At 37.1% G+C, this 26,973-nt stretch overlaps 1 protein-coding gene across 3 annotated transcripts in view; it reads right to left on the bottom strand.

Annotated features, from left to right (window-relative positions):
- Positions 1 to 1,722: 1,722 nt before the first annotated feature.
- The window catches only part of NF1 (neurofibromin 1), a 109,721-nt gene continuing 84,470 nt past the window's right edge, over positions 1,723 to 26,973 (bottom strand). For 2 of the 3 annotated variants that reach the window (XM_062592881.1, XM_062592882.1), the window contains 16 exons: positions 26,365 to 26,579; positions 26,089 to 26,150; positions 25,845 to 25,959; positions 24,948 to 25,049; positions 23,310 to 23,450; positions 22,819 to 22,945; positions 22,132 to 22,263; positions 21,419 to 21,554; positions 20,449 to 20,606; positions 19,448 to 19,570; positions 18,608 to 18,735; positions 17,801 to 17,901; positions 16,301 to 16,443; positions 15,382 to 15,428; positions 14,475 to 14,691; positions 1,723 to 6,056 (listed from right to left, as the gene is read on the bottom strand). In XM_062592881.1, coding sequence (XP_062448865.1) covers positions 5,914 to 6,056; positions 14,475 to 14,691; positions 15,382 to 15,428; positions 16,301 to 16,443; positions 17,801 to 17,901; positions 18,608 to 18,735; positions 19,448 to 19,570; positions 20,449 to 20,606; positions 21,419 to 21,554; positions 22,132 to 22,263; positions 22,819 to 22,945; positions 23,310 to 23,450; positions 24,948 to 25,049; positions 25,845 to 25,959; positions 26,089 to 26,150; positions 26,365 to 26,579 — 2,090 coding nt within the window. In that variant the 3' untranslated portion in view covers positions 1,723 to 5,913. Of the gene's footprint in view, positions 6,057 to 10,288; positions 10,340 to 14,474; positions 14,692 to 15,381; positions 15,429 to 16,300; positions 16,444 to 17,800; positions 17,902 to 18,607; positions 18,736 to 19,447; positions 19,571 to 20,448; positions 20,607 to 21,418; positions 21,555 to 22,131; positions 22,264 to 22,818; positions 22,946 to 23,309; positions 23,451 to 24,947; positions 25,050 to 25,844; positions 25,960 to 26,088; positions 26,151 to 26,364; positions 26,580 to 26,973 lie in introns of all 3 variants that reach the window. The other variant, XM_062592879.1, reaches the window with a different exon arrangement.

The following is a 26,973-nucleotide window of genomic DNA, read 5'->3' as shown; positions in this document are numbered from 1 at the left end:
TTGAAAATATTAACATTGAGAGGACTTGTTATTCAAAGTCAAAGCTATTTGGAAATACTTATGCCAGCAGAAGAGACAACTTAGTACTTCGGAATTATTCCTATCACCACACAGGTCAGTCCTATTGCAGGAGTTCATAGCACTTGTGAATAATAACTTCCTTTCCCTTCCTCCCTGGACAGTTTTACCCTACTTAACCTTAGAATGCTATTTATACCTTGCATCCAGAAAGTTCCAAATTACCTTTTTGTGTATAAAGTATTCTGACAGCACTAACATCAGTCAGGCAAAGATTTTGAAGCTATTTTCTAAGACGTAACTGCTTGCTCAAAGGGCGCCATTTCTTCTTGTATATATGCAGTTGTTCAGTTGCCTTAAGACATAGCTAAAATACCTCTCCTAACATTACTTTTATTCAATTACTGTGTAACTACAGTATATTTTGTGATCTCAAATGGCAGAGAAGGTTAACTGTCCAAAAGAGGAACTTCAAAAATGTTTTCAGCAATCATGATTTAGTATGTATTCAGGAAATACCTGCAGTACAGCTCCCCATTCTAGTCAATGCTGCTATTTCCAAATTAGGATTAATGAACACTTTTAAAGTAAAGAAAATGTTTCTGCAGAAGCAAGCTAATTCCAATAACTTTAGCCTTTTATTCTTTTTGCTAATCAAAACGTCATCTGTCCCACTTGCATATGAGCTTTGCTTTTGTCTCACCTGGGTGCAGCAAGCATCTGTATTTTCTAATTATCTGGACTAATACTGGGGTTAACGTAGAGAGCAGAAAAGGTCTACTACTTGTGTGTGTGGGAGGGGAGGTGGATCTTGCCTTCTTTCGGTTAGGTAGCAAAACAAGAAAATCCAAAAGCCCTCTCAAAACAAGATTCAGAAACTGCTGCTCTTCCATTCATACGGTCCCTGTCTACTGGCAAGAGAAACATTACAGTGAGTCAGCTGGTCCCTGTTTCAAGTGGATATATCTGTGTTGTGTTTTCAACTGAGCAGGCCCTGTAGTGTTTAATATGCAGGAACAATAAGATGTCTCAGAAGAAGTCAATGCAGTCTCACTTTAATGTGTTTTTACATCTTTTTACGATTCACAAAGCCAGAATATAAGTACTGGTACATTTTAAATAGGAAAGTAATATATTCCCTAAAAGAAAAATAGATTTGATTAATTAAGTTTGTCATAAAAGTTGCCTCTGACAGTTGAAACTTTAAGCTTCTAAGCTAGAAAAGCCCATATAGACAAATTATACTGAAGTGTTCTTGAAAGACTAAGCAGCTGTTTTATTAAAATATCAAATTTACATTTTAAAAAGAAATATTCTGATTATTTCTATTATGATAATCTTACTGAAGTGACATGAAATTCATGACAATGAGTATTATTCTGCCTTTGGATAACTGAGTACAGAATTTGGACAATCAGCTTTGCCATTTTCTAGAAATGTGCAGGATCACATATAGAGAAAAAAACACTGGAAAGACAAATCCAAGACACTGGATTTCAACTTGATTCTGATTTTTCCCAGAGCAAGGAGGTTTTCAGTCCTGGGACTAGGACTGAATCCAAAGCCTGCTGTGATGAGGCTCTTGGTTTAGGCCCAAAGAACCAATCCAAATATCACTGTTCCAAGAAACAGAAAAAAAGGATTTGAGAAAATACCAACTTTATCCCAGAACACAGTACTTGAATGACCTTCAAACAACTTGGAGCAGGTTGAATTTACATTTTACTTCAAAAAAGGAAAGTACATACATGAGGGGAAAATAAGGTGAACAACAATTATCTGAAACCAAGTTTCTACTGTATTCACCTACAGTTACCAACTGCATTTGAATTGGCAGCGCTCTTGCCAGCTGTCACACACTTGCTTACAATATGAACAGGATTGTTCATCAAGGAAACATTTTCAAAGTTGAGGCCCAAATGGGAATAGTAAGATATCATACACAGTGTAAGTTTATAATACACAGCTTTTTTTTTTAATGATGTAACGCAACAGCAGGAGGGAGAAGTAGTAGTTAACAGTTACTAACACTAGAATAATCAAATTTGTATGTTATACATATACAGCAACTAACTGCTTTACAAAAAAAGCAAAATAATACAATATATTGTCACATGTATTTACAGTGTAGTAAATATACTTTTCTGTCAAATTTTACACAAAAACTATTTACAGGTGAATATACTGCATTAAAAAAAATTGTGGGATCAACACTCAAAGTGACTTTTTGTGGTAAGTTTGTTGCATAACAATAAGACGTGCTTCATTATATTTGAAAAAAAATTAACCTTAGAATAAAACAGAAAAAGCCCTAAAACCTACAACCCAGTTAGGAATAGAGCACTGGAATGTTCCCAAATGCTCAGTCCACAATACTTATTTGAAATGTTTCCTGTTCTTGGAAACCTCATGCACGTTAAAGCAGAAACATTGGCATAATTAACAGGTAGGTTATGCACTATTCAAATACTACTGAATTAAGTCAGGGAAAATACAAACACAAACAAAATGTTAATCATCTTTACAGTACTTAGCTGTAGTTAGTGCATAATGGATAAAAGGTTCTAAAACAGGGGTGTCAAACATACAGTCCCCATGATGTATATATATGGTCCACATGTTAAATAGCAGATTTTTCTGAATCTGAGTTTTCATTTCAAAATGCACAGATTCCATGGCTGCAGAGCTAACCTTCAAAAAGTGACTAGAGTAACCACTACAACGAGGAGTGCTCTAGTCTGCCCTAGTCCTGCCTCAGTCTGCCTGAAACAATGACTCTAAGGTCTGAACTCATCTCTCCCATTTAATAGATCAGATTTCAAGCCCACTGAAGCATCATCACGAGCAACTAACTGCTGATTGCTATTGTAAATGGAGTAACAGGATGAGGAAGGAAACAAAGCAGAGTGGATTGGGAACAGAGAGTGGTGCTCATAGGAAGGAAAAAGAGAAGGATAGAGAATACTCAAAATGGGAAAAGGAAACAAATAAAGGAGATGTGAGAAAGAAAACAGGCAAAATAATAGCAATGGTTATTATAAGGAGCAGGCTTTGAGTGATGAATCTGACAGTAAGGCACTGAACAACCAATTACTAATGGAAGTTTAATCATTATAGAAAGGTCATGTTTTCCCGCTTTAGATAAAGAACAAGCTTCCTAACTACTGAGAGATTATTTTGCTCTATATCTGGGCGTACATGGTCCTGAATACAAACCTTGGCCACAGATGACATATTACACAAAAAATTCAGCTCTCTCTTCCCAAAGTGTTTGACACCCCTGCTCTAAAAAGTTCAGGTCCTCTCATTGAACCCTGCAGTGAAAACATTAAATGACATTTTGCCACCCCCTCCAAGAAACAGAACAAATCAGTTTTGTTGACTTGCTTTATGAGGGTATCGGTTTTGGTCAGCTAGGACAGAGACCTTGGAGCATTTCTAGTTCTCACACAAAAGAATGTTAATCGCTGTCTGTTTTGATTTCACATTACACCTTTCAAACAATCTATTAATTCCAATTTAGGGACATCTTTTTTTATAGAGGTAATCCAAAATATTGAAAGATATTGAGATGCGGTCAGTCCAAACAAAACTGATTTGGTAGTGAATTTGGATTTATTTATTTATTTTCTAAAGAAAATCTGCTCATAGGAGAAACAAATAACTAAAACCTGTGTTTTTCGAAAAGCAAATCACCTTTATGGGAGATTCTTTTTTCCTGTCTACAGCAATAACAAATTTTCAGATCTCTACAATTCATTGTCTTCAGCAAAACTTGAAGGGTCTAGAATTAGCTTGATTCAACATGATCAAGTGCAAACTGAGAGTGATACTAGAGTTGGCTATTACACAATTTGATGTATGAGATGAGAAAGTTTTTAAATCCGTGACTCCCACAGTTATAAACGCATAGCAGCTTAGAACATGGCATGAGTCACTGCTCTATTCCTAAATTCAGTTCTAGCCTCATAATCCATTTCATAAATTTGTATCAATTCAGTAACTACATTTCTACTGCAGTTCCTATGCAATCAATAAAAAAAAAAAAAGAAATTTGGTTAATTGCACAAGTCTTTGTATTTTCCAAGATACTTATTTCAGGATTATTAATTGTAAGTTTTCGTCTTGTTTTGGCAAACTATTTGCATATTAAGTTTGTGTTCATAGTTTTTCCAGGACTGTAAACAAATTAAAAAAATTAAATTGTTATTTTATGAATCATACAGTAAAGGCATTTTATTTACATAAACATGTTACATTGTTACTGTGTGGATAAATGTGAATTATGTGCTATATCAATAAAATCTGAACGCTTAATTGTACCACTCTCTAAATAATTTAGCTGTGGAGTTTGTTTTACTGAAAGCCACTAATAAAATTGCACTATAAGATTTTTTTAATATATATATATAGTGGATATGCTTTTTTCCTTTAAAGCCACTTATAAATTGTTAATTTCTAACATACACAACAGGGATCTGGTCTATGAAGTTTAACTGTTTCTTAGCAGTAGATACACTTAGCCCTAGAATGAGCATCCAGATGACAGGCCCTTTTGTCAGAATTTATACTTCTGAGATCTAATGTTCTGCGTATTTTTAGTCCATAAAGGTAGTATCTGCAGCACTAAGTGCTACATCTTTACACACCATTCAACATAGCAGCATATTATCACAGTCATCCATTGTTAATATACTACTGTAGTTGACAAGTCTTTCACAGTGATAGCAATTTCAGTTTTTTATAATCCCAAATACGAATCCTCGCAAACTAAAATCCCTTGAACTTTCTGCAAGACAGATTTGACTGCAGAAGTCTATACTGATACCAGAAATTGCACTGCAAACATTCAAACGTAACCTGGATTTGACAAAAGTGTCAGTTATCTTTAAATTCATGTACCTTAAGCAAACATTACTGTTTTTATATCATTGCCTGGGCAGCACAAAAGCAGCTTTGCCAATCTCCCAGAGTTGTAAGTTACTTCACAAAATTTTCCCCTCCATTCCCCAATAGTTACTCTGCCAGGAATTTCTTGAAGGTGCATATTGTTAGGAAGGGTAAAACTAAAGTAAATGCTAAATGGAAGAAAAAAGCAATAAATTTTCAACACCACTACAATGACAGCACAGTCAGTTCTTCGATGATTTTCTTTCCACTATGCAACCTTTCTTAGTGCAGTTAAAGTATAGCAAAATAATAATAATAATAATAATAGTTTGCTTTGGAAAAAATACCAGTTTGTCCAGTCTGGTCTATATACAGTCCAAATATGTGAAGCTATGGTTTGGGGAATGAAGAGACTCGTGTGGCCTCCTTGTCCTCTTAAATTTATTGCTAATTACTGAAAATTTAATCACCAATTTCTAGTTAAGCTCATTATACTGCAGCTGTCATAAGTTTCTTTTAAGTACGGTAAAAAAAAGTCCACAGCTAAAAATCTTACAGGTTTGAATTAAAACCAGGATTATAGTAACTTCCCCTGGCTCATAAAGCCACTACCTTGAAAGGTGTGCAAACAGGATTAAGTATTAACACTTTCCTTTAAAGACGACACAAACAAGGCATGTAACAGAAGCAAGGGAGAACTGTCTGTGAGAAATGGCTTTCGTATCTGGACATGACACGGTACTGCAGCGTTACAGAACTCCTCGCTTCCCTCGGCTACAAGGTCCGTCAGCACCTAGAGACTTCTGGCGACGGTTCTGAAACACTGGCTCAAAAAGAAAAGAAGGCATGAAAATGCAGGCAATGCTTCAAGAGTTGATCATCTGGCAACATGGTTGACAGGATGGGAACGTTAAAAATTAAGTGCAGCATCACAACCGGTGGAGGGCTCTTTGCAAAAGCCCACGTCAGTCAGTCTCCAAAAGAAAAAAAGAAAAGAAAACCTCTTCACACAATCTTTTTAATGCTGTGACGTTTGAAACTGCCAGCGCTTCGCTGCTTTTGCACTTGGCTTGCAGAGCCGTGGCGCATCCTCCCGCTGTTGGAGTGGCCGGTGGTGGGTGAGAGCTCCACGTTCTCCTTGTCGATCCCTGGGGGGACACAGGGAGCAAAGCGTCACTGGCCCGGCCCGGCCCCGGGAGCGGCGGCGGGGCCAGCTGCAACCCGCCAGCTTCGCACGCCGCTGCCCTGTCCCGGAAAGCGCGTCCGACTCGCCCTCCTAACCACCGTGCACCACGGCAGAGTCACTAAAATAATAAATTGTAAATACTTCCAAAACGAGATACCGCACACACATCTCTGTTGCTGCCTCACAAACGAGATGTGCGTCACCACTGCTTTAGCACAGTACAAAGAACCGTCTTTTCCAGGCCCGGATGCGAGAGCCTGTCTGTGGTGAAAGCACAGGCCCTGGGGAGAGAAAACGCATCCAGGTGCCGGTCAGGGACCCAGCACATCCTCACGCCCAAGGACCTGTGTACTTGTCTACGTATAACTTACCAAAGTTCAACATGACTCGTGCAAGTAACTTCTGTAACAAAACCGCAGATTGAATTTGATGTTAGTTTAATCTGTGCCCAATACTAAAAGACAAAATCACTTGGTGCATGGGCAGCAGCTGACATGATTCAATCCGCAACACGTCCCAATGACAAAAGGAATATATATAGGTGTATGAACTGCTTACTCAATTCTTCTAGTCGCCTCCTAAGCGGAAATAAATCATGTTTGATAAAGGCAACAGCATACGCATTTCTGAATAGAAAGCGGATGGCCAATATGAACCATGGAGATACACTAAACATTTTTGTGCTTGTTGCTAAAATTTACTCTCAGAATTGTATTATATTTTTCTAAAAAGATTCTGTAAATGGAGATTGTCTGTTTACTTCAGCCAGTGTACATTAAGGATCTGAAGATGCATTTACCCCTTCTGTCTTGCCTCTCTTTTGTTAGTTTTCCCTACAGACTCAGTTGAGCAGCAGCATTAAAATTAGGCATTAACACTAACATATTCCAGCTATTTCAGACTGCATTTTATTAATGTCTGACACTTGGGGCCATCTGGAGAGAAACGTATGTATTTAAAATGAACATGTAAATATTTTCAGATGTTTTTGTTCTGTAAATTGCTGAGGAACGTCACATTCTCTTGCTCATACAGTTTGTTTAGTGCACCTTACACCTAAAAGTAAAAGCAGCTAATCCACAAACATTTTGAAAATAGTTGCTAAGCACGTGCTGACTGGTGTGTTAAAATGTCTGATCTATAGCGTGTTCCACGGCAACCCCTGGCAGCAAATCCCACACACTGGAGAGAGCTGCGGGATTACCCCTGCTTTTGAATAATCCTGTTGAGTTTATATATATCTCCACTATAAATAACATTAATATACATAATGACAGGAAAAGCACTCAAAATATGATCAGAGCTGCCCTAATAACGCACAGGCCAGCAAGATTCAGGTGTCTCCCCTTTACGAGGCTGGTGAGAGCCTTCAGCTTTAGCAGCTGCCTCAACACCCCCACGGCCAACAGCAGCACCCGCTCCCATCCCTGGGGACGCAGGCTCCCCACTCGCATGGGCACACACGCCGAAAGGCTGCTTGGCAGAATCTACGTGGATACCAGAAAACAAATACTTTCTCCATTACCCTAGGAAGCAGTACTTCTGAATTATGAGGAAGGCAACGCTACAGACAAAGCTTGAACAAATTTGCATTATTGCTTTTCCAGTCTGCTCTTTCACATCACCTTTCGTGCAAAGGGACTTCTCAGCCAACCAAGAAAGTCGTGTTCTATAAACTGCTAAGAAATAACCAGAGATCTGTACAGAGCAGTTTATAAAGTCAGGGCACATTTGAACAACTGAAACAAATGTTCGCAGTCGAACTCCAGGCTCCCACGGAGGGAAGGCAGTCTCTGTACAGCGGGTGGAAAGCCAGTGCTCCTAGAGGGACTGGGAGCTCAGCCTAGCTAACTTTGATGACCTGACCTGTCTTTGGAGGAGACAATAAATACCTTTCAGTAAATACCATCACTGCAGCGCTCTTACAGTCACAAGTTCTTGCCCTAACAAAGCATCAACAGGGTGAAATACCGCTTTCAGGAGCCACTTCTTGTTTCCAGTTGAGCTATGTGTCTAATTAAAATCACATGCAACAGCAATGCAAGAGTTTGATTTAATTCCTCTCAGCACCCAAGCTGTGCCGGGATATCAGCATGTTTCGTTTGGCCTGGGAACAATCCTCTGGCTTAAAGGCTGCAGATGACTGGCTAGAGGAGATAAAATGTTCACACAGCACATAAGGGGCTTCCCTCTATTCTCAGAACATTCACACCAGTATCTGCACCCAGAGGTCACTGAAAACACTGCATGAAAAGTCTCTCTCCAAGAGCCCTTTTTGGCTCTATCTTTAGGGACATTCACCGACCATGTTCTAAGAGCACTCGCTGAACAAACTAAAAAATTTAATACAAGTCTCCTCTGCTTGTATTCTCCGAGAGGAGGAACTGACAGACTGAACATCTGCCTAAACTATGAGCTCCTTCCAGACCAAAGCTAAGTGTCTGATACTGAACAGGGGAACGGCTGTGAGAGGAGGGTTCACACCTGAACCTGCAGAATTCTGTTTGGAGGGCAGAAGCCAGTTCTTGCTATCAGAAAAGATTTTTGGTATACAAGTACCAAATCCCCCCTCAATATGAATCTGCTCATGAGCAGAAAGATCAGAGCAAGTGCGTAATAGACAAATCAGTAATATTGAGAGGACTCTGCCTCACTGCTAGGAGGAGTATGAAATGAAAGGTTTATTTTGCATGTATCAGAAGCAGAATTGATGCAGGTTATTACTTGAGAGTTGAATGTCAAGAGTGTAGACATCAACTACAATGATTGAAATCCTGGCAAATCAAGAATAAAAAAATCCATACATTTTAGCAAGGAGAACTAAAGAAAGTGCTTTCTAAGGCTGTTAACAGGAAACAAAAAAAACAGCTGAGTCTGGAAATCGTCACAAGAACTGCCCTTGCATAGGCGCAGCTCCACCAGATCAAGGTAGGAGGCAGCTTGCAGAGCACACGGCGAGGCTGAAACCAGGCAGGATTTACCCCAGGTGCACACACCTTCCTAAGAAGCATTGGATGCTCCCTGCAGGACAAGGTAAACTGTTAGTGTGTTGTGCTAAAAGAATCACATCGAACAACCCTCAGAAGTGAATGGTGTTAGTATAAACTTCACACTGACCCAACAACATGTGAAAGCACTGGGTTACAGCCCATTATCCCTAACATCTTAGGGCACAGTCAATCATTTGAAGATATAAAAGCTGAAACTTCTGCTTAATGCAGACATGCTTCCAGGCAGTTACTGCTTTTGTCCTGATACCACTTTGATGTGATCACTCCTGCACCACGACCTCAGCATAATGGAGCTTCTGCAGCAAAATGAGCATCTCTGCTGCAGCTTTATTGATCCTCTCACTGCTTACAGTAAGCGCGCAGCATTGGAATGAATAGCATAAAGAAAAATATTTCAATGGGTGAGGCTAAAAGTACAATCAACAGCAAAATTTAGGATGTATGACAGTGAATAAAGAGGTTAAGGCAAAATCCTATTGTTATAAATTATGTCTCCCACAGATTTTTTTTTTTTTGGTCTCATTAAGAAATTGTCTCACTTGTGTTAGCAAGAACAGTGAATACTCGCCACTGCTTCACACAGTTACAGGGACAATTTCTAAACTCCAGCCGGAAGCTGGCAATGGGCAGCGCCATCCTTCTCCCTGCACGGGTGTGATGGTACAAAACCCCGGCTATGATGAGCAGAGGAAGCAACCTCTTCTGGAGGTGGGAGCAAAATAAAGGTTCTGCACTTTTTTTTTTTTTTTTTATCATAAAGAACCAGAAATCAAATGATGTTGATGAATATCCATGTTATTGAGCCTCCATCTGCTACAGTTTAGTCCAATGAACTCACATGCCTGTAGTCTGCTGGTGCCTGACTGATGCTAAAGCTGACTCCTTATGAATGTAAAGAACTCAGATGAAATAAATTCGATGTTTTAGCTTAATATCTGCAGTAGAAAAATTTCCCATTTCAAACTGCCCATTCTCTGTTACCAAATTTACCTTATTCTTAAGGATGTGACTTTCTTTGCTATATCATCACATACCATTAGCATCACACAAGAAATGCAACAGCTTAGCACTTACACTGAAGCCATTCCCGTGTTTAAAGGATAAGTTACTTCTCATGCCATAACCCCAACCCTAAAGCAGATCAAGCAGAATCTCGTGCAAATATGATGAAAGTAGAGTGTACCTTGATGAGGAAGCTGCATGAATACTGCAGATTTAGAGCAAGGCAGAGAAGCTTCACAGACACAGAATGAAAGAGAAAAACGTAAGTGAATAATGCCCATGACAAGGGGAGGGGGAGGGAGGGGGAAGAGGTAATGACAGACAAAACATTCATAAACAATGATTTTGCCTAGATCTGTATCCAGAAGCAAGAAATGGAATTTGTCACATATCGGCAATATATTTGTTATCATATAAAAAAAAAACTTATTCAAATGAAACTATTTCGTTAACGTGATAAAGTGACTCAGCACTGCTAAAACACTTGATTTTCTTGTTCAGTGGTTCTCAGATCAGGGCAGGCAGATGATCCACCTGCATCCCTTACCAGTTACGACGGCTGCCTCGCTCTTTCAAGAAATCTGTAGTTTACCTTCATGTTCTAGAATTCTTTCACTAATATTCTTGGTAGCTTGTAGGTCTTTCACTACTTACGCTCTCGTGCTTGTCAACACGGTGAGGAAAGAACAGGCCGACGTGCACAGCAATGATAATGCCACCGTACCACTGGGCACAATACAAAGTAGCCTGAGAAGACTGATTAAATTTTTAATAAAAGTAAACAGCTTAAAAAGCAAAGCTTACTGTATGTAAAATTGTACTGGCTAATATGACAGCTTAAACTACTGAGAACTGTATGCTGACTAAAGCCAAGCAGTGCAGTGCCAGCAGGATGGAAGTGCAAAATGCAAAGCTCCTGTCGCAGCCTGGCCCCCAGTTTGAGCAAGCTGGAGAGCCCGGACCGAATCCCCGGTCCTCTTTCTGTTCAGGCTGCTAAAAGGAGGAGACGACACTCATGGAATTCAGCAATACACTAATAAATAGTAAGAGATGAAGGGAAATACCACTTAGATTAAACATTCAGCACAGGCTTTGCTAAAATTGCCATCACTTGAGGGTATTTCACATTACTAATTTTTTGCCTATATGCAATTTACAGTGTAAATCTGTTTTCTTAATAGACGTCTAAGTAAAATAGGACACTTCATTATGCATTTGAAATGCATTTTGTACTGCATTATGCAGTGCAAAGGGATACTTCATTATGCATTTTAAATGTTCAGATTAAGTCTTTAAAAGATTTAAATGTATCATCTCCTGTACCATGCAATGGTCTGCCAAAATTCTTGTTACCAGTGAAGTTTCAGGGGAATAAGCTCCACATAAGTTTAATAAAAAATACTTAAGAAGAAATAATGTCTAATAATTTAAATATTAGCTGATAAAATAATACAAAGTCAAGAATGACAAACCTGTAAACCAGTTTTCTAGATTTTAGAGGAACACAAGCCTATTCAAATAAGTAATTTTCATAAGTTGAAGTTTTTTCTTATTTACTTTTAGCTTTTGGAAAAAAAACCCAAATCTAGAAAGGCAGGTGATAAAATTGTTTGAAAACTACGCCTGCTTGTTGACCAACAGCTAAATACACTTCTTTCCTTCATATGAACATCTTGTGATAACAAAGTCCTCCCTTAGTAATCACTTGGTCTTTGTAATAGTCTTTTAAATTTATATTTCCATTCAATACATGCATACAGTGGCATAAATGCCTTATTACAGATTCATGAATATCCTGTATCATTTCACAAGTTCACCAGTTCTTCTCTGTTTCCTGAGATGGGACTCTTAACAAGTGCTGATTAAATGTGTCTGTTTGTGGATTATTTGCAAGACATTTTAATCAAGCCGTCTTAATTCCTTCCTAAGGAGGAAGCTAACAAAGGGGAAGGAATAGAAAGTAAAGAGGGAGCAAGGAGAGCCGTTTGCATAGCATGCTCTTTTTCCCCAGAAGAGGGCCAAACCCTGCATCATCACTTCATCCTTGTGAAAAACTGTCAGAGATGCCACAGATGCTCCATACAAAATGAAAAGCTAAATGCCCGTAATATACTTACATTCACACTGACAGCAGGCTCTACTTTATTTTTTATCTCTTCCTATTTTTTAAATACCTTTATCTATCTCTGTTTTAATATCACAATTTCTCTATAAAGTTAGAAAAATTCATTTAAACTACTATATTTAAAAAAAAACTTGGTTCTTCTTTGTACCTGCACCCTACTAGAGGCAGTTATTACAGAAATATTTCTAAATACTGCTACTCAAAAATGTAACAAGATCGCTATAATTAAATTGCAACTACTTGCAAATTCGCTGCTTTATTGCATCACTGAAACATTTCCTGAATGGTTACAAAAGCTACCATCACCTTCTAAAGAAATAAGTAAAAAAAAAAAAAAAAAAAAAAAAAAGACTATGTAACAAGAAAAAAAAATAGTAATTCCTTTTATATACCTATTTATAACAAATAATTGATGTTGTAAAATGCTAAATAAAATAGCACCCTTTAAAACTTATTCAAACTCATTTTTTACCTGTTCTTACTGTTCAAATACAGTGGGATAGTTAAACAGATTAGATGATCTCCAGAGGTCCCTTCCAACCTCAGCCATTCTGTGAATATAGCCAGTAAGCCTGTCTCAGGCCAAATTTTTTTTTTGTTATTTATTCTCAGGCAGGAAGACATAACAAGGAAACAGTACCATGACCATGACAATAAAGGTGTCCCTAAGGATAAAAAATGCTTTTAACAAAGTAGTAGAGAGGGGTACAACTGTGGAAAACATCCTTTACACTTGGTCACCTCACTTGAGACAACATTATTTAATATAATAAATAATGTAATAAAAAAATTGGCAGAATACTGGAAAATGAATCCTGTTTTGAGTATATTTAGATGAACAGGCTTTTAAAAATATAATCCTAGAACCCAGCATCAGTATATAAAGAAGGTGATCCCACTAAATTTAAACAATTTTGGTTGGCTTCTCAGATTCTGGAAAATATTTGAAGTTGCAGTCATTATTCATTTCACTGGAAAAAAAACCACTTTTCCCAGAGTATTTAAACAACACAGAACAATGTCTCACCTCTGCATGTTGAATTGAATATTCATTATATTTAACAACAAAATATGCACAGCATCAGTGAGCAAACTGATGATTTGAAAGACCAGATTTCTTGAGTAGAGTTAAGTACAGCTAAGTAGAGCTTATTTTGGGACTAGCAGCAGCCAGTCAACAAGAGAGTCAAAAAGCCCCATCATAAAAAACAATTAGACCTAAATGCAAGTGGTTACTAACCTTCCATTAAGGCCAGAAATAAAACAGGTAAGTTGACTATCTTTAGCTTTCAGAATTGTTGTAGTTAAAACACTATATAAGTAAATATCACACAGCATAGTTCTTATGACAAAGAGGAGCAAAGAATTTCCTTGATGTATGAGCCAGTAGTCCAAAATCACTTCATGCAGATTTCTTTGACATACATTGTTTTCTTCCTACATTTCATTTCCCCTAGCTTATATTCCATACACTATTGTGAATACTTTTTGCTTGCTCTCATTTCCCACGTCTGAAAACCTATGCTGTTAAATTTAACCTCTGCAACTTCCCGCAATTCTCATCTCCCTAAGCTAGCCAAGGTATTCCATATTTCTATTCAGTCTTTTGCTGCTTTCAATGACTGTTTTTTCCTGAATGCCTTCATTTTATCACCAGTGTACTTTCGGAAATACAGTAATCTGAACTGACCCAGTATTCCACATGTATCTACAGGCACGCCTTTTTTCTTCAGGAAGGGCTATGACCTCCTTATGATGCTGCCTATGCGAGTGTATTGGCCTGAAATCATACAGTCAACTGAAACGGAACCAGCCCCCACACTCTTCTGCTGAACAGAGTTCTGGATTATTTCTCCTAATGTGTGCTAGCTTGTAGTACCCAAACAGATATTATTCTCCTTGCAAAGTGCCATGATTATGCATTTATATTTATTAATCTTCTAGGATCCACGGCTGCATTTATTCCATATTAAGATGCAGCTGTTATTCGTTCTGATGCACTTAGTGTTACCGCCTTCATGCATAACAACTTGGAAGACAACTTTTGTGATGGACAAAATCCAACGTCTGAAATACCCATGTAACAGCTTAGTCAACAGTTTGATATTCATCTAACTCAAGAATGCAACGAAGCTTGATGCATAAATACATCCAAAGAGTCAATGAGACTGTGTATTTGGCTAAATAAATACTAAATTCAGGATATTCCCCTTACTTATGTAGTATCAGAACAGCTACTGACCTGGGGAGTGCTGGGATGTTGCAAGTGAGGTCATGGAATTGGAAAGGTTAAGGTTAGCAGTAATGCTAAGCTGGCTCTGCACTGCTGGAGGATATGGAGATGTGGGTGTCAGGAGAGATTCTTCACTGGTTTCCTCGTCAATTCCAGGCAGATACGTGTCAATCAAGGCATCCAGAAACTTCACTATGAGCTCAGCATAGTCTGGGATTTGTGTTTGCTGTGGATAGGGAGAGAAGAAAAGATTGGTTCTTTTCTTTCCACTTTTCTGTCATTATGAGCTTTGCCCCAGAACTCATTCTAACATTAAACTGATTTTGCCTGAAAACTTTGAAAACCACTTGATACGAATATCTAAAAATCTGATTTGAGGTGTTTTCCAGATTAAACTAAAGCTACACATTAAAGATAACTTGTAGCTGTAATTTCAGTCACACTAGGAACTACTGAAGTCAGCAAGGAGGAGCAATTTTATTCACAAGGTGAACACCCCCAGCCTACACGAACCTCATAAATTATTAAAAGCGTTACATCGGTTTTATCAATCCCATAATCCTGTAAGATCTAAGATATATATCATACAGATTTTCTGAATAGTATTGTATGTCCAGGACCTCTTAGTGAACTTGGAAGCACTGAAAAAGTGTATTTACCACCTGACAACTTTGGTAATGTGACAGTAATTACTACCATGTTTTTAGTATTCTCTTTACAGAGTCAATCAAAATACCTGATGCAGGCCAGAAAACTATTTATTAACTACAAAAGACAGCCTTAGATGATGATTACCTTGCTCATGTCAGTACCATATTTTAACATTTATTTGCATCTTTACTGGGGCACCATTGCACTTTATACAGGGAGCAAAGATAAAACACTGATAAACTGCTATATAGAATATCGTTCTTACCTTAGAAAATGGGCCAGCAAACCTCCATAACCCATTAAATCCAAAACCTACAACAACAAATTGAATTTTACCACAAAAACACAGGTCTCATAATTAACAGAAAACAACTAGAAATCACATGTGGTACATCATCTGCATTTATTTAGGCATGGAAATTAAGTATTTTGATACGCTTTTGCAAGCATGATCAACTTTCTAAAATGAGACAACTGAACAACAGTATTTTATCCAAACCTTGTATAAAATAAAAATGATGACATTTTAATTTGCATATGAGATAGATCAGTAGCAAAAAAAAACCCAGAACTGTCATGCAAGATATTCTTAGTGATATTTCACATGATAAATTTAGCTATGAATACATATCTCACTTCAAAAAATATGCCAATATTTACAAGTCTCTCCCAATTATCACCTGTTTCTTATGGATATTCCTGGAAAGTCTTTGGTTAAAGGTCAAAAAAAAATATTTAGATTTCAAGTTTAAGTGTCACATGCAATTGGAGCTGGGGCACTAAAAAAAACATTACAGAATTTTCCAATAACACTAGATAATTAAATCAACTCCTAATTTACAAGCCTAACTTAAAACCTTCATTTATCACCACCATTCATGTTTTGTATTTCCCTTAACTTGGTTAGTGGAAACAGAACACAGTTTCAACTTCTTTTCTACTGTTTACTCATGCAGATTGTGTTATAACTTGATTTTTGACATGCACTTGCAACAAGCAATCTTAACATTCATGTTAGTAACTGTTCAATATATGAGCACTTCTTAATTATTAGGATTTATAAAGTTGAACAGATTCCACATAACAAAATTGATTATTTTGTTAAGGCAGCAATACTCCTGAGACTTTTGTTTATTAGTAAATCTAACTTGGAACACAGTAGCTTAAAAAGGGAAGATATTTACTTTGTAGATAAGATGTTTGGTACTGGGGTGGAGACTCTTCATGGTAGACAACACTCTGAACAATCCCGTGAATTGGATTCAACAAGTTTGGATCCTGGCACAGCGATAAAAGAGTATTGATCTTGGAATCCAGTAGGTTATGCCTAAAAAAGAGAAGTGGCTTATTTTTGTTCATTAAGTTAAACAAAACTGTACTTTAACAATCAGCTATTAAAGCTCCCTGTGATTTTAGGAGCAGAATATAACTCCTGTAGCTGTTCAGTAAGGACTCTTAAGACAGTGAAGAACTGTAAGAACATAACCCATTACAGCATTCTCTCTACCTAGCACTAAACTTTGCAAATGTTTTACCTATTTTCAACTGAAGAATTTTCAGTAGATACTTGCACATTTTAGAGCTGAAATTTCAAGGCAGCTTCATAAACTTGGGGAGGTAGTTGAACCTCTGAAAACAATCCAGCTTTAAACATACTGTATTACTGGGATGTGGAATTCCCATAACATTTGATAGTCAATCTAAGCGTACGTAGAAAGGACAGAACAACATATGGTAATTACATGCCGTGACTGACCTGAAAACAAACCATGGGTAGTATTGGCTAGCCTTAATACGGACAGTTCAAGCATCCTCTTAGATATCATGTGCTTAGAAGAATTCCCATCGTGGGAGAGAGGGCAGTCTAGTCAAGGCTTCCTAGCATACTTTTTGGATACAAATCCCAGCTACTTAAAATTGTGATTTCAATGATTCACAGAGCTTGTCTGAACTTTGACCATTATTTCATAAAGCCAGAAAAAAAAATGGTATTCTCAATCAGGCACAGGTCAGTTTTAAAAATCTACTCAAATTAATATCAGATAGCTGGGCTTTGCTAATATGCACTGACTACACTGTGAATACTATTTTTAACTGATATCTAAAGAAATATATCCACAGATTATCTTGAACTATACTTCAAATTGGTTTTGATATTCATCTGTGGTACTATCAAAAATCCATACCTGACTAGGGAGAAAGGCTATATTGGCTTGAATATAAACTATATGAACATATTAAAATGTAATTTGTTTCTCTGCAGTACCAAATAACTGCTAAAGCCATGCTAAATTAGACTAGACTAATGGCAGGAACACTGAAAGCTTTAGAAGACAACCGATGGTTGCACAGACAGGCACCCTAGCAACAGCAGTACAGAGCTCTCCCACGCTCTGCCAACCTGCCTAAAGCTCTGACATGGAAGAATACTTTTGAGTACCATCTGTAGCAGTGATATCTGAGGATGCCTGTTCTAGTAAGAAAATTAAATTCATTAGCATAGGGAAAAGGACAAGTCTCAAATTGCTACAGATAATTGTCTCTACAAGGCAAGGATAGATTTCAGCTACTAACCTACAAATGAACAATCACCTAGATTTTGTATGCGTGCACATGTATGTGTGTTTTTTTTTTCTTTTTACGAAAAACATAGTCATAATATAAAAAGAGTTTTAGATACTTACACAACAGGAAAGACCTTGGGGAAGACAACACTGGCTTCTGCTAAATACTCATAAAGAATCCGCTGGTCAAATTCATCAGTAGTGTACTTCACTAATGTTGCCTGCCACAATGCAAAGGATGAGATCAGCAAGCTTCTAATTAAATTTGAGAAATTACGAGGTGGAGTTTTTTTTTCTTCATGTTTTTGTTATTGTAGTTTAAGGTTTTAAGATCTCTGGATTCCAAAAAAGCAGCATTACAGAAGACTACTTTATGTCATGTTTGGACACAGAGTTGAAGTATTTTATGTTTATGTGAGAAAAATAGCAATAGTTTTTATTTTAGCAAATATTTTGGTGCAACTGAGTCTTGCATTATTTTAGGAATAGAAACTATTGGTGCAACTGAAGAAAGTGCTATCATTCTGGAAGCTTTGTAACAAGTTGCCAAACTTTAAATTGAATTATGCTGGAATTCCTACAATTTTAATTTTTTAACTTCAAAAATGTAATATATAACATCCTTTTATTATATAAAATTAGTTTCTGATCTCTCTCCCTCAGGAAAAGGAGACAATTGTAGGATACGTCTCACAGAAAAAAGACAGAATAACGAAAATTCAGTATTTGCTCTTACAGATTTTTAAATCTATTTCTAAAAGTGATTCCTAGAAAGTTTGAAGAATGGTAACAAAAGAATACCATTGCACATCACATACTGATTCTAATCTATGCCAATTTAGATATACTGCAGTGAACATATGCTTCTTCAGAAAATAAAAGATTATCAGAAAATAATGCATAATAATATGCAGAAAGTAGGCTTACAAGAACTGTAAGCAGGAGTGCTTGAATTTTTGGGTCAGTCAGAACTTCTTCATCTAGGAGGACATTTGACTCAGAAACAGAAACTTTTCGAAGATGCGGGTGTTGCTGTGGTGATATTCTCTGGGTTTCTGCCAGATAGAAAAGAGCAACTCATTCAAAGCACAATAAACCAATATCAAAATAGAATTAGGTCTTGTACAACAACTTCACTCATGCACAAACCTCAGAGTTCACCAGCCTTTTCGTAAAATGTAAAAGTAACAACAATGCTGTAATACTAGTAGTGCTAGATTGTCACATGGGATGTATTATCAGATGGTAAAAAAAATAACCCCAATTTCTCATTCAGTGAAATACAGGCCCAGGGGTGGTAAGTAACATAGTCAGGGTCAGGCAGCAGACCAACATCAGATATGCCAGAAGAACCCTGGTCTTGCATTGCAATTGGGGGTGGGGGCACAGGAAGCAGATGGGGGAGAAGATGAAGAGAGGCATTCTAGGCGTTAGGTCATATTGCATCTTGTGCAAAAATCTGCACTTAAGGCTTAGTCACTTAAAGAAAGCCAAATTTTGTTTGTTTCATTTCACTCCTATATGCTGTAATTTATAGCTGCTCCTTATTCTGGATCTGCAAACTGAGCAAACTAATTCAAATCTCAATTGCCAGTGATACAGAAGACTGTACTCTCCAGATGACATTAAGAAAAATACTTATCCCTTACCTTGTAGTAACCCAGGCAAATAAACATTGAATTTAGAAATAATCCTTTGTATATATATGTATATACACAAGGCATTTATAATCAGCATTATTCTTAAAATGTTAGTCCTGTTTCTCACCCATTTCATAATCATTTTCGGCTACTCTCCTCATTTTTGGGGGCGTTGTAATTCCAGATTCCATGTCTTGCCTTTTAGGAGCCTTTGTGTCCGATATCAAATGGTCAAAACTTTTCCTTGTACCTAAAAACAATTTATCAGGAAATTAAAAACATTAAAGCTAAACCCATACTGCAAGTGTTTCTGATTTGCAGGGCGTGTATTTTTCTGGCCAAGTTATATCTTATCTACAACATACTGATAGGAATCTGGGCACATTTTCACCATTCTCAGTGGTGGTAGAGAAAATAACAGTCACACCATGCCGCTCTCCATCGCAGTTTCCAAAATGCTTCACAATACATGAGTATAGCATGCAATTTATTCAAATATGTAAGTTGTGGGCATGCTATGGTTTCCTGGTCAACATGTTACACTGAATAAACATGCCAGAATGTGACTACTGAAAAGGAAGCGGTAATAGGATTGTAATGAGAGAAGTGCCTCTGTTCTTCGATATATGTCATATAGTATAAAAGCGTAACTGTAAGTTATGACTAACGATTCATCTCTTTTCTCTAATATTAAAACCTTGCTTGTAACTCTGATGCATTGAGAAGCCACGACTGAAAATCAGATTACTTCAAAAACTTCTGAAATGTCTTAGAACCATCTCTTCTAACATAAGCTAAGGTATTCAGCTTACTGGTTTTGCTGGAAGAGGGCTGGTGGCAAAGAATTAGTACTGTGAATCTTTAACATATAGAATATCTGGTTTTTGCCACTTCAACATGCATATTTTGAGCATCACTCACACTCCTCCCCCTTCTCTGATCAAAAGGGCTAGATTAGTCCTCTTTAACTGCACAGTGCTCCATAATATGTATTTTATAGAAACTGTACATATTCCTTTGAATCAGGAACAGGCACTTAAAAGCCAGAACAAATAAAAACTATTTTTCCCCAATAACATTTCCTGAGATTTCCTGTAGACAAATTAGCAAATTAGGTATCTTAATAACCTAGAAGCTTTTTAGTGTTGGCTTGTGAGGGCTGCCCCATATCCAAACTCATGGATTTTCGTGTTCGAGGACTTATCTGCCCCACTGTCGGGTAACTGGCAGCTAGATGTCTTTCTGACCCCTTTGGTGATGACCATGGTTGATTTTCCTTTAGTGTCCTGAAAGTGCAGAGAAATTAATTAGAAAACTCTTAAAACTGTGCACATTTAGGCATAAATTATTCAACTAGTCAAAGTATTCTTTATTAAAATGATCTTTCCTAACAGACTAATCTCCCAGAAATACACATTAAGAAAGAGCAATTGCTTTGCTTGCAAAAAAAGTTTAAGCTAGTGAAAACTAACAATCTGGTACAAATGGAATGCCAGAGGAAAAATCAAACAGTGAAATAGAAGAGATGCAAATCAACCTATGAGGCAAGGTGAATGACATTTAATAACCAGCTACTCCATACTGGATGCAAAAAAATAGACTTTACCAAGAAACCAGGCTCTGTGTGTCACTTAGAGGTTGATTCCCTAACTTATTTCTGTGGCTGTTCAGAGACAGGATATCAGACATCAAGATTTTCTAATGAATGGCAGTAAGTGATTACTTAGTATAGGCCTTAAGGCTCTAAAGGACAAATAGAATTTTTTTCCAACACACAAATGAAAAATAGGGTGAAATTAAGTCTTGTGGAAAGGGTCAGCAAAAAGCTTAAGAACCACGAGACCGGTTAAGCTCTGAAATAGTTTTATGGATCTCAAAATGAAGTTGATAAAAACTTGGTACCCAAATTTCCCTGTGACACTTGAGCACAATATAAGTAGCATATTGGTTTCAAACCACTAACAAGCAGCTGAACATTAGTTTAGCTTTATAAATGTAGGTTCTAGTTTTCAATACACCATAGGTTTTCTAAAGCTAATTTACTAAAGGAAATAGATGTTAAAATCAGGATGACTTATCTAAAAGTGAAATAACTGACCTATAGCTAGTGTCACTGTGATGTATGGGATATGTATCCATAGGAACGTTTTCCATTGAAACATCTGTCAACAAGAGAGACTTCCTATGCTTCAGGCTGCAGCGACTTCGAACTTCCTCAGATACTGTCAGCAAAGCTAAAAAATCAAAGAAAGCTAACATCAGTTTTCCAAGAATACAGTGAAGAATGCAAGCAATACTCCATCAACCTAAATTTTTTGCTTAGTACAAAGAAGTCCCCTGAAATGTAATCACACCTTACCAAAACATACAGATTGAAAGGTGATTAAAAAAAAAGAAAGTTAGATTTCCCAACCAGTTAGAATTACCGATGTAAATGTTCTCCCGTCACATGGTCAAAATTTCCTATTTCTAGGCAACTAGAAGTTTGAATGCTTTAAGGCACACACTTAAGTATTTAATCCAAAAAACCCCATCAGACTCCCTGAAGTATTTTGAAAGTTGCAAGGTAGCTTCAGTGCTGAGCTTGCTCACCTGGTGAGCCATCAGTACACAGTGAGCTTCCACTGACCTGCCCCAGCCTAACACAAACTCTGGTCCATCTTCAATAAAAGTTACATTGATATGCAACATTGCTAAAATTTTATCAACTTAAAGCCACAAAGAATTCCCACAATACCCCATTCCTTTTCAGTCAGCACAACTTTAAAAGTACGTTGCATTTTTTTTCATTATTGTTTTTTTTTATTTTACCTGCTAGGTAAGCCACACTTTGGGTGTTCACCTCAAACTTGTCACAATTCCTATGTTTGTTAACCAGGGATAGTAGTGTATGTAAAATCCTTACAGTTCTTGCTACAGTAGTAGGAGAATGATGCCTGTACCCTAAGAAACGAGGTTAAGAAACCAAATATTGTGTTTAATTTTTGAATGCATATTTATAAAGCATTAATGTTTTTAAAATACTTAAAATATTTTCCAGCAAGTTCTCAGGAAAATTCATATAGTGGGTATGCAAGCAATATTAACAGAGAAAAATTTTTCTTGAAAGTGCATTATGTCCCTCTTCCAAAAAAACACATAATTTCAGATGTCTGTGCTTATATCTATTTCTCACAAATCAATCTCCTAAATAACAGAGTCTGAATACAGTCAAACACATGGAGAAAAAAAATATTTTTAAAGGAAGAACTAAAGAATAGTAGCAAGTGAAGTCACGAATCCCATGACAGTTCAGCTGCCCTAATAACCTTCATAGGGATTGTAGCAGAGTCCTTTAGTCAAAGTAAATTTAATCTTGCATCTATTCTGTGATCTAAGTAGCTGGAATAAGTTACTTAAAATCAACCACACAATTCTCCCCTCCTTTATTCTTGGGCTTGCTTTTGGTTCTGAATTAAGAGTGTGACATGTAAAATGAATATCTATATGTACTCTTACCTTTCAGGAGGTGTCCCACTAGTGCGAAATTAAAGTTGGAGTTGAAATTTAGCCCAACAAAATGATCCATCTGCTTACAGTGCCATTCCAGTGGTCTCCTGATCTCCATAAACACCTCTTCTGGGCTCTGACGCAGGGAAAATAAGTGCAAGAGTATCTTACTGAAACTTAGTTATAACTCAAATTTTTGAAAAGTGACAAAATACAATAACTTTAAGAGTTTACATGTAAAAAAAAAAAAAAAAATCAAACACTTGACTAGAATATATCCATATATTTCCATTCCAGTTTGGAACAAATACTACAAGCTTCATGTCTACATTGCAGTTTTACTTTTGATGTTACTCAAGGGACACTATTTGCAATACAATTTTCAGTTTTAGTTGTGTAACTCGTGATCATGAGGATATTTTTCCCCTTTTTAACAGATCTAATTGCTTATACAAACTGAGGTTTAACCACAGTTGATTACTAACAGAGGGCTTGCTTACCTTATCATTGAATACACGAAGGCTATCCAAGGTATGCAAATTCTGTTCAAGTAGTGCTGTACCTGCTGAATACAGGTTTACTTCATCTAGCTGGAGTACTGCCATAGCTACCCAAAAGAGGGCCTTGTGCATAGGAGAGTCCTAGAAGGAAGAAGAAAACCACCATGATTTCATTTTCAAGACAGTTCCTATAACTGAAATAGGGCTAATACATGTTTTAATATATGCCATATATTACTATCCTTTTTGTAGCAAATTCTGTCCTCAAACATGTCCAGCTTGAGAACAAACGGATGTTCACATGAACCTGTAATCTTGACGCACTTCCCAGGTGAAAGTTCAAAGCAAATTAATTTCAAGCTTTTCTCTTTTTTGTTTGTTTTTCTTTTCTTAAAAAAACATAACATTGCTTTTCTCTTACATCCCTTCCTTGACTCACAAATACATCAGATGGATTTTGCCCTGCACCAGACTGAACAATAATGCATCTTTCATTACCAATTTGAGAACGCATGAAAATAGATTGCAATTCTGCATACGTAAGTGGCTGGCAATTTCATCTCTAAATCTGAACAGGTATGCAAGAGTTGGGATTCAACAAATCCTGGACCCCTTATACAGCACATTTGATACAAACAAGTCTTCTTTACTAGCAAACATATGTGAGGCTCTGCATTGTAATCCTCTCTGCAAAACACTATGTGGAAATAACATGCAATACAAACAGTGGGGACCAGGATGCTTGTAAAGGACAATTAAGTTAGTTGTCAGCTGCATTTCCAGGGTAAGGTCATGGCATACTAATAGAAAGGAAAGAAATCATCAGAAGTTCAAGTAGCATATCACAGCCATTAGTGCTGGGACTTACTGTTTTAAATGCTACAATACTACCAGATGGCCCAGACAACACAGCCTATGCAAAGAGCAAAACAGAGTGAAATCAAGATTAACAAACTGTGCCTAAAATCTTTGGGTATGTGAAAGTCAAACAAGCATATTAAACAAGCCTTTCACATACCAAAGTTAATTTCTTTTTTGGGGATATTTTCAAATACACTGTCTCTAACAAATGAGAAGTTGCAGAACCAATCACGCTCTCCAGAAATCTCTTTCAAGAACCAGCCCTTCTTTTAAATGAACTGTGTCCTTTTAGCTGTGTCCGACAAGACAATTCCACAAGGAATTTCCAAGGTGTTTCATAATGGTGTGCCTATTAGTTTGCTGCTATGTTTCAAGTTAAGAACTTGAATACACAGATGGCTAAACTCAACTCAGATGGGACTAGCATTCATTACAAGCCATGACCTGAAAGGCATATATTAGCAGTCATACATTTGAAAGTCAAGACCAAAGAGCTTTTGGAAAGACAGATAGACTACAGTATGGTCTCTGCCTACCTGGCTTCTGCCCAGCTTGATGAAGCAGAATGATACTTTCTAAACCAGTTTTAAAGTTTTTGCACAAGTCCCACATTCACTCTTCTACAACATTTATCCCATACGTAGGGTTTCTGAACACAAGTCGTGGTAGTGAGGTGTGAACTTTGGATACATCGCTTTTTTGAGGCGACACCCAGAATTATAATTTTCATTAACAGTAACTATTCCCTGCTTACTCTTAAAAAACCCATATGTTTACCTTATTAAGAAGAGGCTGCAGTTTGGTGAGTGCTATAACCGTAGCTTCTATTAGAACTTGGCTGTTGTAATTATCAGGGCCTTTTAAACAGCTCTCAAGTCCCTTTTCGTAGAAAAAGTAATAATAAGAAATAGAACCCATAATTAGATTTTGCTCTGTAAAAAGATCAAAATTCTAAACAGTAAGTGTAGCTCTCAATTAGTTTATGAAACTTGAACTCATTTTAAAAGCATTCTCAAAGAATTTTACAAATTAAGATACAGAAAGAAGTGATATGTGTATTGCACAACGTATTAAAAAAAGTTAAGGTGCTAGACAGAATGTAAAATGCAGAGAATAATTCTCCTACAATTCAGACACTATTCAGTTAAATTTTATGTCTATGAAATATGTCTAAAATACTTAAGGAAACACCTTCAGCACACTGTTCACCTGCTATGGAAGACAACTTACTTTAGAAAACATGGACATAGTTCCCAAGCTAGGTAGTCTGTTTCGAATTTCGTGTATATAAATGGTTTGTTCTTTATTGCATTTACTTTTAATACAATACATTAACAACTTCCTTGAAAAAGGAACACAAAATTTTTCATTTCTATAAATACTGATTTTTCTGGATCAATCTCAGTGTCTCGAATTGTAAGTTCAACATTGACAAATACCACTTTTATTCTAGAAACAGCAGCACTGATGAAACTTACTGCCATCAAATTGATTTAAAGCAAAAAGCTAGGGTAACAAAAACTAAAATTCCTATTAGGCAGAACGTAATGTATAAGAATACACCAGAAGAATGTATTTTTCCTCAAATTATTCTGAGTTCTACATTTCATGGCAAGATAAACATTTTAGATTATTTTATGAGTCACAGAGGAAAACAGACATAGACCCACATACCTTGCTAAGAATTCGGATTATTTGTTTTATTTGTCCATGAGACACACGTTTACTTATACAGCCAAAGACAACAAGCGCTCTTGGCTGCAGAGATGGATTATATTGGAATGCAAACCTGTGAAGAAACAAAATACACTATATTAAACAAACATATGCACAAACAGGCTGTATAATAAAAAAAAGTGAGAATTGTAAGCGCGCTACACAGGCGGTTAGGGGTTACGTTTTGTGTTCTACAACATACTTTTGAGCTAGCTCAGTCCACTGGTCCAGCCACTTGCATGTAGGAATATCTCTCATACAAGCCTAAAAAGAATTACATTGTTTGAATAAATGTAATATTAAGACAAAGTATTTTTAAAATTCAGAACTTGTAGTTATTTTAGCTCTCAGAAGCCAGCTAATAAATAGTTTTTACCACATCGTGGGAGGTACATCTCACTACACTGTTTGCCTGCATGGAAGTATAAGTAATGCCATTTTCCCCTATGGAAAATTCATTTTGTTTTAAACCACCTACCTCCATAATCTCCAGCAAAGCTTCCGTAACAGTTTCCAGGGAAGTCAGTGCAAAAGTCTCCCTTTCATAGGAACCGGGTGAGAACGACCTGTCTCGGTAGCTGGACCGGAAGGCAATGACTGCTGCTGATTTCACTTTGCTGATTCCAAACAGCAAATAAAATTTGGGCAGAGAGAACTCAGTCAAACTCAGCCTTAACACTTGCTTGGTCTCCTCTGTTGAATAAATTTTTTAGATATTAGATTTAACACATTGAAATTCAACTCACATTTAAATCCTATTGAGATCGCCCTCCCATGAAAACAAAAGTTGATAATCATCCTAGATATCATTTTGCCATTCCAATTCTGTTTTCTTTGCTACTTGTCTCTGCATGTGCCATAAGAACTGTGATCTGCTTTACAGACTGCTGCAACTGCTGGCACCAGGAACGTGTGTTGCTAAAAGAGGGAGAAAGGAATTTGATTTAAAAAGTGGTTCTGTGAGGTTGCTCCTCAAATTGGTTCCCAAAATGGAAACCTGGAGAGTTCCTGGCTGGAAATACCAACAGTCCTGGGAGTTCAAGCGGCAATCAAATTCTATTTTTGGCTCTGTCCCTGAAGTGAAGAA

This window comes from Rhea pennata, chromosome 20 (assembly GCF_028389875.1).
Source record: "Rhea pennata isolate bPtePen1 chromosome 20, bPtePen1.pri, whole genome shotgun sequence".
NCBI lineage: Eukaryota > Metazoa > Chordata > Aves > Rheiformes > Rheidae > Rhea > Rhea pennata.
The sequence above is the reverse complement of the archived record's forward strand: the minus strand, read 5'-3'. Positions and strand labels throughout refer to the sequence as shown.